The 15,852-nt window shown below is 38.3% G+C and overlaps 2 protein-coding genes across 2 annotated transcripts; one reads left to right on the top strand and one right to left on the bottom strand.

Moving 5' to 3' along the window:
* Nucleotides 1–11: 11 nt before the first annotated feature.
* Nucleotides 12–5,526, bottom strand: LOC124380528 (gelsolin-like). The gene is made up of 16 exons (XM_046841606.1): nt 5,368–5,526; nt 4,944–5,137; nt 4,694–4,848; nt 4,448–4,609; nt 4,201–4,350; nt 3,940–4,029; nt 3,717–3,849; nt 3,308–3,612; nt 2,647–2,780; nt 2,361–2,451; nt 1,815–1,985; nt 1,561–1,735; nt 1,346–1,467; nt 634–711; nt 493–553; nt 12–227 (listed from the first exon to the last, which is right to left on the bottom strand). The coding sequence occupies exons 2-16, from the start codon at nt 5,134–5,136 to the stop codon at nt 58–60; spliced, it is 2,190 nt and encodes a 729-aa protein (XP_046697562.1). The 5' UTR covers nt 5,137; nt 5,368–5,526; the 3' UTR covers nt 12–57.
* Nucleotides 5,527–6,919: 1,393 nt separating this feature from the next.
* On the top strand, nt 6,920–14,539 carry LOC124380767 (ras-related protein Rab-14-like). Its single transcript, XM_046842019.1, has 8 exons — nt 6,920–7,069; nt 7,749–7,807; nt 7,902–7,955; nt 9,533–9,710; nt 9,863–9,929; nt 11,746–11,833; nt 11,940–11,970; nt 12,501–14,539. Exons 2-8 carry the CDS (start codon nt 7,756–7,758, stop codon nt 12,676–12,678), a joined length of 648 nt encoding a protein of 215 aa, XP_046697975.1. The 5' UTR covers nt 6,920–7,069; nt 7,749–7,755; the 3' UTR covers nt 12,679–14,539.
* The last annotated feature ends 1,313 nt before the right edge of the window (nt 14,540–15,852 follow it).

Below are 15,852 nucleotides of genomic sequence, written 5' to 3'. Positions count from 1 at the left end.
CACCAAATAACTGCAGTGTTTTTTTTTTTTTATTTTCGAAATTTAATACCAACAGGTTCAGTGCATCAGATTAGCTGTTGCCCGATGCAATGTGTCCAAACTCCAGTAATCATAATCCCATCCCAGGAACCACCCTGTGAACGTGGCAGGCTCAAACCCCTGTGATATCTTCACAACAGGAGTCCGCTTGTCTCTGACTGCAGGATGGGTTTCGATGTATCTGACAGCTTAGGAGAAATTGGATCAAGTTAGCAATTAGTCATCATAGTCATATGGGAAAATGTTTGTGGTAATGAAACTAAAGTATTTAGACTTTATGGACTACTGTATTTGTAGAAAGCAAACAAATGTTCTAAATTAAATACTTTCAGAGTTGAGAAAGGAGTCGTCAAATTGAATAAAAATATAAATACAGCTAGTATATGAATAAAGGTAACAATTTTAAAATAATACAATACAACCTGAAAGTCTTATAGGGGGAAAAAACCAAACCTGATGCTACAGCTTCATTTTTTTCTTCTTCATTGGCCTCTTTTCCAATCCATACAAAAACCTTAGAAGCAAACAGAAGCATTAACACAGTTATAGCTGTGCACAATTTGGCTTTGCTAATGGGGCTGCTAGAGCTTTTACCTCGTCCCAAGTGTCCAGGATCATGACATCGTCAGGAGCCAAATCCTCTTGTGTCATCTCCCCTGGGACTTCCTCAATCTGATAGAAAGATATTTTCTTTTACTGATAGTGATATGAAGTGATATGTGGCCCTATAAAAGGACCAGCAGAGGATGTACTTTCTATGCCAATTGAGGAAGTGTGGTCTGTCACAGGAACTGTTAATACAGTTCTACACTGCAATTATTTAATCAGTCTTGTGCACATCCATCACCATCTGGTTTGGAGCAGCAACAAAACAGGACAGGAATAGACTGCAGCAAACTGTAAAAGCAGAAAAATCATTGGCGCTCCCCTGCCCACTCTCCAGCACTTCTACTTTACAAAAACCAGAAAACTTTTTTTTTTTCCTGACCCTTCGCACCCTGGACACAACCTCTTAACTCCTTCCTTCTGGCAGGTGCTACAGAACTTTGTTCACCAAAACTACCAGGCACAGGAACAGTTTCTTTCCTCATGCAATCACCCTCATTAACAACTCAATTCTATGCCCTGCTTCATATCACTAAGTACTGTATTATAAACAGTCACTCATCTCCATATGAAACACTATTACTGCTGTATATTGTACAAAAGACCTAGAGTAACCTCTTTCTAATCTAATTCTGATGTGTGCACCCCACTTCTGGCTATTTTAACCTCATAGAAATGCAAAGGTTGATAAGTCACTCACACGGAACTGTCCTGTTTTGTTAGAGCAAGCAAACAGATGGGGAGGATGAGTGTCCATTTTGCTCTTAAGCCTTTCAGATGTGCAGTATTCAGTTTTCCCTCCGAGGGCTTCCCAAAAGTCACCTTCAAATATAAGCAGTGAGCATATATAATAAACAAAACCATTTTACAATAGTCGCAACAGTAACAACAGAATTTAAGTTCAGCCAGCCATACCTCCTTCTTCACCTTCAGTCACTTCAGAAACCTGCACTCCTAAAATCTCACTGAGCTGTTTAGCTCCATGCTTTTCAACATCACTGCCACCTTGGCCAACCCATAGCACGGAGTCTGATGGCTTCAGCAAAATGAACGCATCATTGGAATTAAGGTTAGAGGCCACTGGATTAACCTTTATTGGAAGGAAATGAGGATTTAATTTTCTTCACAGCCAGCCCAGAATAGATTTTCAATCCATTTTAACAACTTACTTCAACTGCTCGTGTTTTTCCAGCAGCATTGGACCTAACTTGAAAAAGACGGATGGGTGAAGCTTTTGACTGACCACCTTTTCTGGAAGTCCCACCTTTGTAAACCACCATTGGTTGTGTTCCAAAAAGACTCATGAGCTGGACAGGCTCCTTGCCTTGAATCACTCGGACCTAAGGCAAGAAGATTAATACATAAGTATATTTAACTCCATTTTCCACATTTTAATTATATAGAAAATATAAATGGGTGCTTGTCAATCTGTTTGATATTTTCACAATGTCTGTTTTAGATTATCATTTTCACTGAAGAACCTTATTGCATATTATAGTAAAGTGTAATCTTCCCAGCATGCATCACTGTGTTATTTTGGGAATGAGGAACAGGTGTACGAATAAAGAATTATTGCAGAAACAAAGTACTAATTAATAAACCATGACATTATGAAACCAAGTCGTAAACAAGCTGAGCATTTAGTCAACACTGATTATAGATTATATAAATCCATAAAGACATTAAATAATAATATCATCCTGTCGTTGTGTAACCTGCACTGCTCCTCCACCCAGTTCCTCATCCAGCTGAGTGGCCAAGATGGAGGAAGCTCCTTTCTCATCCTGGCTGGAATCCTCTCCCTGCCTGTGTTAAACAAAACATACTTGCAAAAAGTCATCCAAGTAATTAAAGGACCTCATACAACAGTGTTAGGGATACTGTTAACCGAGCTCTTTGGATACTGTTACTTGTAACTTGAACAGACCAAGTGCCTGGTCCACACCCATAGCTGGCCTTTCAAAATTAACTCATCACCGCCATGAGGAAGGTGTTGCTTACCAAATGTAGATTATCTGTCCCCGACGTTCCCCATGATGATAGTTGTACAGGATGATGTAACTGTCTCCTCCATAGAACTGCCCATAGGTTGAGGGGTCGATGTCCACTTTGTTTGATCCTTCAATACGCCAAATCTTCATACGCAAGTAACAGATATTGGTAAAGTACACACACACACACACACACACACACACACACACACACACATACATTCGTTAGCCACTTAAATTAAAACTCTGGTCATTCGTACACCTTATCGAAATCAACCATTTATGTGGCAGCAGCAAAGAATTGAACTAAAATCATGCAAATACATGTCAAGAGTTCATCCTTATTAAACAGAAGATTGAAAAAAAATATGGTTTCAAACCCATCAGCCAAGTTTCATTGAACTGATGTCCACTGTAGCCTTAGATTCCTTTATTTGGCTGACAGGAGTGAAACCTGATCTGGTCTTCTGCTGTTGTAGCCCAGTTCTACGCATTGTGCTGCTGTTACATGATTGGCTGTTTGGATAATTGCATAAATAAATCAAGTGTAGTATTCCTAATAACGTAATCAGTTAGTGTAGATGTTTAAATGTTAATCGTTCTTGTAGCATGTTCAATAACTTCTTTAATTATCTAAATCTGATTTTCCGGGTTATTTTATATATTTTCACCTTTTTCTCTCCATCCCCTTCATCAAGCATCCCATGCTGAGCGGCCATAGCACTCGAGGCATGGAGCGTCGATGCATCAAAAGGAACTTTCTTAATTTTGGCGATCTTGTTGGACACGTAACCCTTTCCCATCCCTTCAGTCTGGGCAATGTCATGCCAAGATTTGAAGAACTGTTTAAAGAGAGGGGTCTCTCCATTTTCAGGCAGGATCTGAACCTGTGTGTGTTTTGGGTAGCCCATTTTTTTAATGAACTCTTCTGCAGCCTTCATCCCTGCACGCTTTTCTTCTGGGCTGGCTTCTTTACCTGTAATTGATTAATTAATACTTAATCAGTAAGGTGTCTTTCCTAACGTAAAAGGTGCACACTAGATCATAAAAGGTTGTAGAAAAGTAAAATTCTTTCAAGACCTTTCCAGACAAAGATCTTGCCATTGCAACCATGGTCCAAGATAAAACAATCAGTCGACTCCAGTGCACCCTGAGAGAATGGATTCTCTGCTGCAACCATTGTGATGGACATATCCCCACTGGCATCTGACACCTAGGTTTTGGATTTGAATAATTTTCCATTTATACAATTTCAGTTAATATTAAGTCAGATAAAGAAATAAAAAGATGAGTTGAGAATTACCTTGTATAACGTGGCCATCTTTTTATTCGTTGAATCCGTCTCAGAGTCATCACAGTTGGACTCAGGAAGTTCAGGCTTCGGTCCAAGAATCTTAACAATGCCATTATAGCAGTTTGTCATTTATGAAAATTATTTTGGGATTCAGGATGATGCAAATAAACTAATACAGCTGAGCAACTGCTCTGAAGTTACTAGACTTTATATGTTCATACATCACTTTCTGAATTCAATCCAATGAACAGTTATAAAAGACAAACATACCTCCAGCATTTTGTCAGGCTCCAACCCCTCCTCACATATATACAATTTTGCTCTTCCAGCTCGCTCGTTATCACGGATGCCCTTAGAAACATTGGTGGTCTTTAACCTTTCAAAGTGATTGCTCTTTGTGCCACACCATTGGTAGATCTCCTGTGGTATATCATAACAAATGAAAGGGCAATTTATTAAAAAGTAAATATCACAATTTGTAAAATCTGGCCCTGTTGGCATTCCACAAAGGTCTTACATCTCCAAGGTCCAGAATGAAACAGTCTCCCTGGTTGAAGCTGTCCCAGCTCACAGGAACCTCAGTAGCCCGCACCGTTCGCCTGCCTGTAACATGGAGGACTCTATGCCTTCCTGCTGCATTAGACACCACATGCCTAAACCCTGATGCCACACCACCTTGCTGAGATTAAGAAAAACCCTGTAAAGTCATTGTCAGTTCAAAGTGTGCACAATTAATAATATTTCAATGTACGGTCCTGCTTACCAAGTATTTTAGACCTGATTTGAAGTAACCTACAAATGTTTTCGATTCATATCCCTGGACCTCTCGATATTGAACAGGTGTTCCCCCAAGATAGTCATCCATCTGGACAGCAAAAATGGCTGCTGCAGCACTTTCGTCTATAGTGCAGGCATCACCTAGACAACAAGCGTAAATTTAATCGCTGAACTAGAACATAGGAACAAAATGGTCAATTGAATAATTTAGAAGTATTTTTAGCTAATGGTCTCACCTTGCCAAATATGAAGATCATATTGTAGACTATCCAAACGTTGCTTGATGGTATTGAGGACAATGTAGGTATCTCCTGTATAGAAGCTCCCATACAGATTCTGAGGGAGTGCCACCAAATCCATTTTCTCTATCCTCCATACTTGCAGACCAGGCTTTTCTCCTGCCTTCTTAAACTCAGGATGATAAGCCATGCTTCAAAAGAGAGAATTGTGACTTTTAGACAGTCTAAATGTACACTCTACATGTACATTTTCCCAAATCCATGTAAAACCACCAAGAAGCTTAACTGTGTATTATCATAAGGCCCCACAACCTTTTGAGGAAGTCATTAATGCAGTAATGCTCAACTTAAACAAATACATCAAGCAAAGTCACTTTATGTAAGCAATCCTTTGTTTTCATATAAACTCTGATTATCCTACCTGTTGCTGATCTCAGATGGTTTTTGTGTTGTTTGGGTGCACTTTTTAGGATGTGCCGAGGAGAAAAAGGAACAGCAGGCACGCCTACCTAACAAAAGTCTGCTTTCTCCATCACAATTAAAGACAAGCCACACCCATCACACTAATTTTCCACAGCCAGGTGTCACGTTTCCAGCCACCTTATCACTTTACACCTACACCTCTTTACTAGATTTTGCTCTTTTTTATTTTACAAATATACCTACAGAAACTTACTTTTAATAGTCATTTTCTTAATGCCACATATACTTTTATTATCTGTAGCAACAATCAGGCCAATACTAGGGTATCAGTTTATGTGTGTGGGGGTTGTGTACTTGAATCTTGTTTCAAATGCATGCATTACAACTGCATTTGCATTATAGGTATTCTACACTTTATTTTCAACTGTGCATAATAAAAACATTTACACACGTCTGCTTTTCCAGCTTGTTTGTTATCATGAATGCCCTCAGAAACCTTGGTGTTTGTTGGTGGTACAAAGAGCGATTGCCTTTTGCCTGAGATCCTTTAGCGCTGCTCCACTGGTACCGCCCTACCATCTTAAGGGTAAGAGGTAAGTATACCTCAAAGCTCTTCTCTGTTCTGGCACCGAAGTGGTAGAATGAACTTCCCCTAGATGTCTGAACAGCAGAGTCCCTGGCTATCTAGCACTATTGTACGTCACTCTGGACAAGTGCATCTGCTAAATGCTATAAATGTAAATGTTTGTGCCACACCATTGCAAGATTTTCTGGGGTACATCCTAACCAGTGGAGGCCACTTCTTAATCCCATCATTATTCCACCACGACTTCCATCAGCATCCATTAATATAAAAATAATAAAAGTGTAAGTGTATCTGCGACCTAATCAATTTCTTCTCCTCTGTCATGAAAAACAGCTATGAAATCCACACATATATATTTGAGCTTTTGCAGTTTGCTACACATGCGAGTTGCGAGTTCTGATTAGCACGTGCTCTGACCATCCGATTAGAGGATGTGAAAATGCTGACGTGTTTGGACGCCTGCTAGAAGGCCTAGGAGTGACCAAAACACAGCTTCAAGCAACCTACGTACCTACCTACTTTCTTATTGTTAACCAGTGATCACAGTTCTGGCCTTACAGCAATACTTGATGTGACGGCTGAAATCTTATTGGATAAAAATGTACACTGCAGCAGCAGCAGCAACACACAATAGAGAAACTCTATGAAATGAAAAGGATGGACTATTGGGAAGAATTTAATATATATTCATAATGAAAAAATATTAAAAAGTGAAAGTGATTCTGAGAGGGTTTAGACCAGTAGAGAAGGCTTTTCTGGCCCTGATGGCCTTTCACTGATCCTAACAAATAAAAGGCTAAATAAATAATATGAATAAATATTTAATTAATTGAATGATTAATAAATATTACATCTATTTTATTATTGCACCATAGTGCTGAATAATATCATGCCTGTCATGGCGTGCCCAACATGGAGCCAATCATACTTAAGCTGGACCAACCACGTGACTTCCGGGTTTGGTCCGTGTGCGCCCCTCACCCTTCTCCTTTCCTCCTGTCTGTCCACTAGAGGGCGCCGAAGTAACTGTTTTGAAAGCTGTGTAGGGAAGAAGGTGGACGCCATCAGTGTGCGAAAATCAGCTCAGGAGCCGGCTTGAGTTCATCATTTTAGGGTAAACGATTTTTATAAAGAATATTTGATTGTAGGATTCTTGAAAAATGCTCTCGGGGTGGTGCATATTGCAGGGTGTAACATCGTCATGTTTCCTCCCTCCTTGAGCTCTGTGTGACGCTAGGCTAAGGAAGCTGAGCTGGGCTAAGACGTCCAAGATTCCCGATTGTTACTATAGTTTAATAAATAAACCCGATATTGTATTTGATCGGACCTGAAACACTGCGCTGATTGATAATCCACCATCCCGGGGTCTTGTCATGACGGTGCCTTTATTGTACAGTGAAAGGTTAATAGCGAGACACATGCTAGGCTAGCTAGCAAGCTAACTAACGGCTATTTCATTTCACCGGCCTGCATCACTCATCTGTTTACGTGCACGACTTGCTTCATAAGGTGTCGATTGGGCAGTTTAGTTTCCCCGGCAAGTATTTGTGAGACTTCTTTGGACACGTAAATCATCTTTCAATTCATCACTGAGTAAATATTTGGTTTTATGTAGCTATTTACAGCTTGTTAGCGCGCTAGGCGTTAGCCAGGCTCATGCCAAGACAATGGTTTGTCAGCTGACTAGCCTTCAGTGAAGCATCAGCAAGACTCCAATCTACCCTTTTTATTATTCCCATTTCTGTCATTTACATACCATAATTTATAGATACATCTGTTTTTCTACCCTACAGAAACAAAATGACGGCTGCACCGTATAATTATTCCTATATCTTCAAGTATATCATTATTGGTGAGTGCGTATTGAGATTTCCATCAGCCGTTTCAATGCATTCAGACTTAATCTTTTATTCCTCCCTGACATGCTTTTGTGTTTAATTCCCCAGGAGATATGGGGGTTGGAAAGTCTTGTTTGCTCCACCAGTTCACAGAAAAGAAATGTAAGTAATGCTCCATGTCAATACATAATAATGCTTACAAACAGGTGAAAGGAGAAAAGGAACCAGAGGAGCTTCAGAGTCTCGACAATCCACTCGACATGTCTGTGGAAGTGTACTGGAGGGATGAACGTGAAGATGTGCAATCTGTTTGTGTTTGCACGTCTTGATGTTTACAATGGTGGTCAGGGAGAAAAGATCTGTCGATACTGAAGGCCATGGCAAATATTTTTTCCATCCTTATTAACTTATTTATTGAGCCCCTGTAGTCAAGAAGAGGGATAAATGTTTCATTGTAGGATGATGGAAATAAATAAATATATATATATATATATATTTAATCACACACACACACACACACACACACACACACACAGTAGATCTTTTTAAGAGACAATACTATAGAAATGAAACGTGGATATATTTGAGTAGCCGTTATGCAGCTTGTATAGCAGTTCAGATTTACTGATCTCCGAAAATAACATACAGCCATTATTGTCTAAATAACTGGCAACTAAAGTGACTGCACCCTAAGTGTACAATAAAAGTAAATAAAACTGTACATTAAATGAAATTGTTTATTATTGCAGGATTCACAGAACCACAACTTTGAAAATGAAGCGGCGTCAGTAAAGCAGATCAGTGATGTTATTTTGTTTCCGTATTTATTTATTTGGTTTTAATTACTATAAAATCATAAATGAGAGAAACCATGGCAACCTTAATTTGAATATAATGGTCGGTATAATTCAACATTTATTTTTGGCCCATAGGCATGACAAAAATTTGTTTTGTGGCCCTTCTTAGAAAAAGTGTGGGCACCTCTGATTTAAAGATAGACAGATCGACTGATAGATGGAGACAGACAGACAGACGGACAGAAAGACAGATAGACAGATAGATAGATAGATAGATACATAGATACATAGATACATAGATACATAGATACTCAACAAACCTGCATAACTGTCAGATGTTCTCGATTCACATGTAGCTTGGCTCATCTGCTGTTATTATTAGGGGAAGTAAGAAAACAGCTCTTTTGGTATTTATTTCTGTTCTGGTGTTAAAGTTCATATCTATAAAACAAAATGTGTGACTGTTTTAGATGCACCAATCATTTAAAGATATGTCTTTGGTACTTTCTAACACACGACCTCTCTGCAGTTCTTTCCTCACACATTATAGTCTGAATATCACTGCTTTATGCAGATCCTGTTTTTAAATATAAATCAAAGTAATTGAACAGATTTTGCCATCTTCAGATGCGACTTATATAAATGTCAGGTTTTCTTGTAACAAAACCTCAGTCTATCATATCTGCAGGACTCTGGCAGTTAGAGATGTGATTTTCTCCTCTACTGAGAGAACAGACAACTCATTGTTTTGAAATCAATTCAATAAGGAAGTATAAGGCCAGGTAGTGATTTTTGCTAAGAAACAGCCAGTGTTTAAAAATCTAGGTACATAACCAACATTGAAAGCCCATCCAGTGAGGTTTTGTGGTCTCCATATGCACAAGACGTTTCCAGTGTCACGAGCAGCATGTGATGCATTGTGTGTTTTTCTATCGCGATCAGTCATGGCGGACTGCCCTCACACGATCGGGGTGGAGTTCGGCACACGGATAATCGAGGTGAGCGGGCAGAAGGTGAAGCTGCAGATTTGGGACACAGCGGGTCAGGAGCGATTCCGCGCAGTCACTCGCAGCTACTACAGAGGAGCAGCAGGTGCTCTCATGGTGTACGACATCACCAGGTAGTGGATTATTTACAGTAAAGCATTAAGGAGGTATCAAGTAATGACTGAAGCTTTCAGGATTAAAACCCCAATAATATAAAATCCTGTAATATTATTATATTCTTCCCATCCCTGTGTTTAAAGTGGTACGTGGTGCTGTTTTTCTGCAGGCGAAGCACGTACAATCACCTGAGCAGCTGGCTGACTGACGCGAGGAATCTCACCAACCCCAATACAGTACGTTTGCAGAAAATCCTGTGAAATGTCAAATCTTGTAGTTATGATATATGATATGATGTTGAGATTTTTTTGGAGATATAATAATTTTTTTTTTGTAATCATTATTTTAAGTAAAAATGCAGGAGGAGAAGAAAGTCTGTCTTTAAGAATACCACGATTTTACTTATGTTATCAAAGTTAAATGTGGCCACTTTGGACAATCTAAAACATAAAACGAATTATTCTTCACAGACTGCTCATCTCAGAGACATGTACTGTTGCATATTCTATTCATTCTGCTATGTAACTTGTCTCGTCTTTCTACCCAGCCTATACGGAATAACTGTACAGTCGTCCCTCGATTTATCGCTGTTCGAATCTCACTGCACTTTATCGCGATTTGCAATTTGGCACATGACTATTTTATTTTGCGAATGGTCCTGATTTCAGTTTATTATAAGAAATAAGTAGCATTACAAGAAACCGCAGGTTTCTGCTTATTAATTGGTTGTAGATGGACAGGATTAGAAACAAGTTTATCAGAGAGACAGCTCATGTAGGACGTTTAGGAGACAAGGTGAGGGAGGCGAGATTGAGTTGGTTTGGACATGTGCAAAGGAGGGACATGGGGTATATCAGCAGGAGAATGCTGAGGATGGAGCTACCAGGAAGGAGGAAAAGAGGAAGACCAAGGAGGAGGTTTATGGATGTGGTGAGGGAAGACATGCAGGTAGTTGTGTTGAAAGAGGCAGATGTAGAGGACAGGGGGGATATGGAGACGGATGATACACTGTGGCAACCACTAATGGGAGCAGCCGAAAGAAGATAAAGTGTCCTCTGTTGTAAAAATATATAAATAAATAATGCAGTGACGTGTCTTTAACTCCGCCCCCTTTTGATGTCATAGGACACCAATTCAACCAATAAAAAGCAGAGAAACTATGCCTAGGCTCCACTACAGTACTGTACTTCTGTACTCAATTACTGTGATATTTCTACAAATTTATACAAAATCGCTGTATCCATGCAGATGTTTTGTGTGTGTTTAAAGAGTGTGGGAGGATGATTTATGGCTTAAACAATAGAAAAAAAAATTGGGGTGCCGTCCATTTATCGTAAAAATTTGTTTTTCCGGGTTCGGATTTGGCCTGTAACTACTGCGATAGATTGGGGACGACTGCAATTTCAAAATGTTCCACTGTCTCGCTTTGATTCAAGCTTAAAAAGTGAAATTATTATGATGAATATAGTATTTCCAAGCTTTAAAAAAACCCAAAATACCTTTATTTTTGGCTCCCTTTTTTTATATTTGTAATAAATAGCTTTATCTTATAATCTAGCTCTTGACAATAATTAAATAAAACATGACATTTAAATAAATAAATGCTTAGACGTAAACCCACCATCTTAAAGACACTACTATCGTCTGCTTTTTTTTTAATTATTATTATTTAATTAAAAAAAAAATATATTTATTTTGTAATATTTGGTAAGTTTTATTGTAGGCACTTCTATTGTCTTTGTAAAATGATAATAGGCAGGTTGGTATGGAGAATGTGGTTTCTGAACCTGTTTGAAATTTAAGTATAAGAGTCGGTTATCAGATGTTCAGATAACTGCGTGGAAGGACTTTGCTCGAAAAACAAAGTGTCATAAGTCATTTTCTCAGTTGCCTTCATTGGAGTATCGATGTTCGTTAAAAAGGTGTGTGTCTCCCCATTTCCTTCAATATTTCATAATTGGAACTGAACTATGACATTAGTGATGTTACAGCTATTGAAATCCCTTTAAACTTGTTAAACTGCTCAGTCCTAGATAATAGTTTTCTCCCCAGGTGATTATTCTTATCGGTAACAAAGCTGACCTCGAAGCCCAGCGTGACGTAACATATGAAGAAGCGAAGCAGTTTGCTGAAGAGAACGGTAAGAGGGGAAAATCTGAACTTTACTCTGTTTTTTTTGTTGTTGTTTTTAATTTCCTGTTTGGTCGATTTAATCATTTTAAAATGCCCTTTTTGTTTTGTAATAGGCCTGTTGTTTCTGGAGGCAAGTGCCAAAACGTAAGTTTATTAAACAATGGAGAGTTTGATCTTAATTGCAGTCATGTTTGTTTTGATGTTTCAGAGTGGCGCAATAGATTTTGTACAAGCTCATATTTATGATTTAATAATCATTATTTATTTGAATTAAAATTTTATTCCAATTTGTGTCAAAAACACCTAACTGAAAATCAGTTCTAGATTAGATACACAGATCAGACATAACATGATGACCACCTGCTGAATATTGTTTTATCACAATTTGTCAAACTCCTCAGGCTTGCCCATTTTTCCTGCTTCTAACACGTCAACTTCAAGGCTTAAATGTTCACATGGCGACTAAAATTTCCACCCACTAACAGATGCCATGATGAGATAATCGTTGTTATTCACTTCACCGCTCATAATGTTCTGTCAAAATGTTATGCCTGATCGGTGTAATAATTGCAGGTTAAAAATAGTTATTTCTATAGCATGGGTTCGCTAGAATGTTTATAATTTAGCAGTGGTTTAATTGGTCTCTCATAAAAACGTGTTTCTCCATTGAACAGTGGTGAGAACGTCGAAGACGCATTCCTGGAGGCAGCTAAAAAGATCTACCAGAACATCCAAGATGGTAGTCTGGACCTGAACGCTGCTGAGTCAGGAGTCCAGCACAAGCCCAATGCTCCACAAGGTGGCCGACTCTCCAGCGACACACAGCCTCAGAAAGAGGGCTGCAGCTGTTAATGACCATGGAGACTTCTTTTTGTCTCTCGTTCCATATCTTTCCTCCATACCCACACCACAGCTCTTCTTTCTTTCTTCCTTTCTTCCTCTCCCTCTTTCTTGCTCTAGCTCTCTTTCTGTATGATCTGTATGCACTTCATAGTCTGATTGGTCTGATGCTCTTCCCAGTCGGATGAGATTAGAGTTCGGGGCTGGGCGACTCTGAATGATGGAGCGCAGGCATTAGTCAGCTTCTGCCATGTTCATGCCTCTCCCTCCCTCCCTTTTTTCCTTTTTTCACCATCACTTATTTTATCTGTTCATCATGCACACAACCCAGTGCACTCAGCAAACATTCACAGGAGGGCGAATCCTCCATCGAACACTAATGTAGATGGGAAAAAGAGATGAGTTTATCAGCAAATGGGTTGATGTGCATAACTGTAAATGAGACATCTTATGTACAGGAGCTGTTTAAATAGTGGGGTAATTTAAATCAAATGAAATTTTGATATGCGTTATTCTCGTTTAAGTGGAAATGAAGTTAACGTTTAGGCAGAATCTGATTTTAGAATGTGCTTAAGAGAAGATGCATGATAACCTGTTATTGTACATTTTGTTAAAAAAAAAAAAAAAACACTTTTAATTAGGATTTAATGCAACGTCACAAGTAATCAGTCACCAAATGTTTATCATTGTTTGTACCTACTCCAGGCATATAATATACATGTACTATACAGGATGAGTATTGTTAAACAAATGAAAGCGCCATTGTAAAAATCCAGATTTTTTTTTTCTTCTGTTGGGAAGGTGTGCTTTAGATTCAAGAAGTTTTAAGACCTAGAACATTAAGAGTAATATATTAAACAGGACCGGCATTTGAGTCTGTAAAAACGTTTTTTTTTTTTTTTTGCACTTTGTAAATGTTTTCAGTGGCCTAGCGCTCATTTTATTTTAGTCTTGACACCGGTCAGCCTGCAAAGCATCCCATGTACTTTAGAGTTCAGCATTTGTTGGTCCTCGACGTTCAACATCCCCAATTTATTGTTTTCAGCATTATTTATGTCAGAAACAGACCAGCACTATTTAACCCTCTCAAAGAATGAAACTAAGTAGTTGGTAAAAAACAGTAATTCTGCAGCATATCAACAGATCTTCTCAGTTCTAGTTTCAGATGCCTTATGATTTGTTTCCTCTTTTCTGTAATTCGTGTTCGGTCTGAAAATTGCAAAAATGTAAACGCGTCACTTAACGCTAAAAACAAGCACTAAATTCTAGGCTTTTCCACCCCTTCAGATGCATTCCTTCGCTGTGTGTGTGTATATAACCTTTTTTTTTTTACACTGAATTTAAGAGTTATAAAGCGTATTGTCGTGTAACGAGCTGACTCTTGGTTCAGCGTTAGTTTCAACTAATTGTTTTGACAAAGAGTGGATTCATCTCATCGATCTTAAAGGCACCGGTTGACATTTTAACAGCCCACTTGCTAAGTAAAAAAATTTAAAAATACTGCCTTTAACGAAGGAATGCAACACCAACCTGTTTCACATCACCAATTTTGTCATTTCATTGGTGAGGCATTTCAGAGGGGATGAAAATGCAAAAGGAAGTGCTCCAAAAAGTGATTTTTATTCGATCTATAGGTTGAAGTGAGACTTTAAAGGAGTAGATGTGAAAAGTTTTTTTTTTTTCTGTTGTTTTTTTGTAAACTAAAATTGTCCTTTTTCTTTATCAAAAACCATTTTCTTGCTTTTCTCTTTAATGTCTCATTGACCTAAAAAAGAAAAAAAAAGTATATAACATTTTTGCTCTGAAACCTGAGGTATGTCTTCTATCAGTGGCGTTTGTAATTATGTTAATAAAGACAATGCTGTAGACTGTCTTTGATTATGCGTCATAGTCGTGTCTTACCCTATTTATATTCTATATAAATGTAGCTACACCACACACATTATACAAAATTTGCTATTTGGAAATATCTTTTGAGAGAAAGAAGTGCAGGTTATCATCCTGCTTTATGTGCTGTAACCCTGGAAGATCAGCCATCTGAAGTGCACATAGAGCACGCAAGTAGCTACTGTTGACACAAACCCTGATGTTTTCCCACATCTGTTCTGCACCACCTTAGGGCACAGCTAATAAACATTACGGTGGATTCCTATATATTGGGACAAGAGTTGAATCAGCGTTCCTGTAGCAGAGAGCAGTGCCAAATTTGGTCATTTTGGATATTATGGTTTGGAATAAATCAGCACAGTATATAAATTCAATAAGTGAGGAGTAGACCAATGAGAATACAGCGTGTGATGACATCAATTGGTATTTTCTTGCACTGCTATTGTCAGTTAATGCAGGTTGTAGATCGCATGTGCAGTATGAAGTAATAACAATAATAGAAAACACAATTACACAAAATTTGTGTTAATTAAAATTTAACTATTGCAAGTAATAACATCCAACATCTTTTATTACAGACATTTTAAGGGGCAGTGGCCCAAACCAAAAAAAGGGGCACTAAGGGGGGGGTGGGTGCTTGTTAATACAAATTATTAATTTGTTATAAAAATACAATTAAAATAGAAGACAGCAAACTGTAATAATTTCAGACTTTATTGTAGATGAGAGAGGGGCACCTCAGCCGATTAGGGTAAAAGGGCACTGGCTCTAGCCACCGTTTTTTATAATGACACCAGGTACAGCGTGCTACACTATAGTGTCAATATACAATTTTTTGACTTATCTTTTGTTTTGCTCATAAATATATTAGAGTTGTAATGGTACACGAATTTGTAGCGAAATGTTTCAGTACAGGGCTTTTGGTTTGGTACACGTGTACCGAGTGCCGTCCTTTTTACGTGCTGAACAAAGTTTTTTCAGAAATGTATCAAGTGGAGCACTTTGAATGCATTATTGTTGTTATTGTTATTATTAAACTTGAAAACCTACACAACAATTGCAGAGGTATTAAAAAAATAATAATAATTTAAAAACAAAATTGAGCGAGAGCAGCGTCACTGTAGCTACTCGCTCCTTACCGGAAATAAGATTTGTTTTGTGCATACATGAAAACGCTAAAGAATCCATAACGCTAGCATTTAGCGTTTAATGTCCAGCTGGAAGAATTTCTCTTCAAAACAGAAAATCCTGACAATTCTGCATAGCGAGGGTGTGAATGAATGAAGGATGGAAGGAATG

This window comes from Silurus meridionalis, chromosome 27 (assembly GCF_014805685.1).
Source record: "Silurus meridionalis isolate SWU-2019-XX chromosome 27, ASM1480568v1, whole genome shotgun sequence".
NCBI classification, from domain to species: Eukaryota; Metazoa; Chordata; class Actinopteri; order Siluriformes; family Siluridae; genus Silurus; species Silurus meridionalis.
This window is presented reverse-complemented; position numbering and strand designations above follow the sequence as displayed.

What these genes read in the sequence shown, in the direction of transcription:
- LOC124380528 (XM_046841606.1), bottom strand. Translation starts at nt 5,136, where the DNA reads ATGGCTTATCATCCTGAGTTTAAGAAGGCAGGAGAAAAGCCTGGTCTG. An exon ending in AATCAGGTCTAAAATACTTG is followed by an intron (nt 4,610 to 4,693) that starts GTAAGCAGGACC and finishes TCTTAATCTCAG; the next exon opens with CAAGGTGGTGTGGCATCAGG. An exon ending in AGATGGCCACGTTATACAAG is followed by an intron (nt 3,850 to 3,939) that starts GTAATTCTCAAC and finishes TCCAAAACCTAG; the next exon opens with GTGTCAGATGCCAGTGGGGA.
- LOC124380767 (XM_046842019.1), top strand. Translation starts at nt 7,756, where the DNA reads ATGACGGCTGCACCGTATAATTATTCCTATATCTTCAAGTATATCATT. An exon ending in ATGGTGTACGACATCACCAG is followed by an intron (nt 9,711 to 9,862) that starts GTAGTGGATTAT and finishes GTTTTTCTGCAG; the next exon opens with GCGAAGCACGTACAATCACC. An exon ending in ATCTCACCAACCCCAATACA is followed by an intron (nt 9,930 to 11,745) that starts GTACGTTTGCAG and finishes TTTTCTCCCCAG; the next exon opens with GTGATTATTCTTATCGGTAA.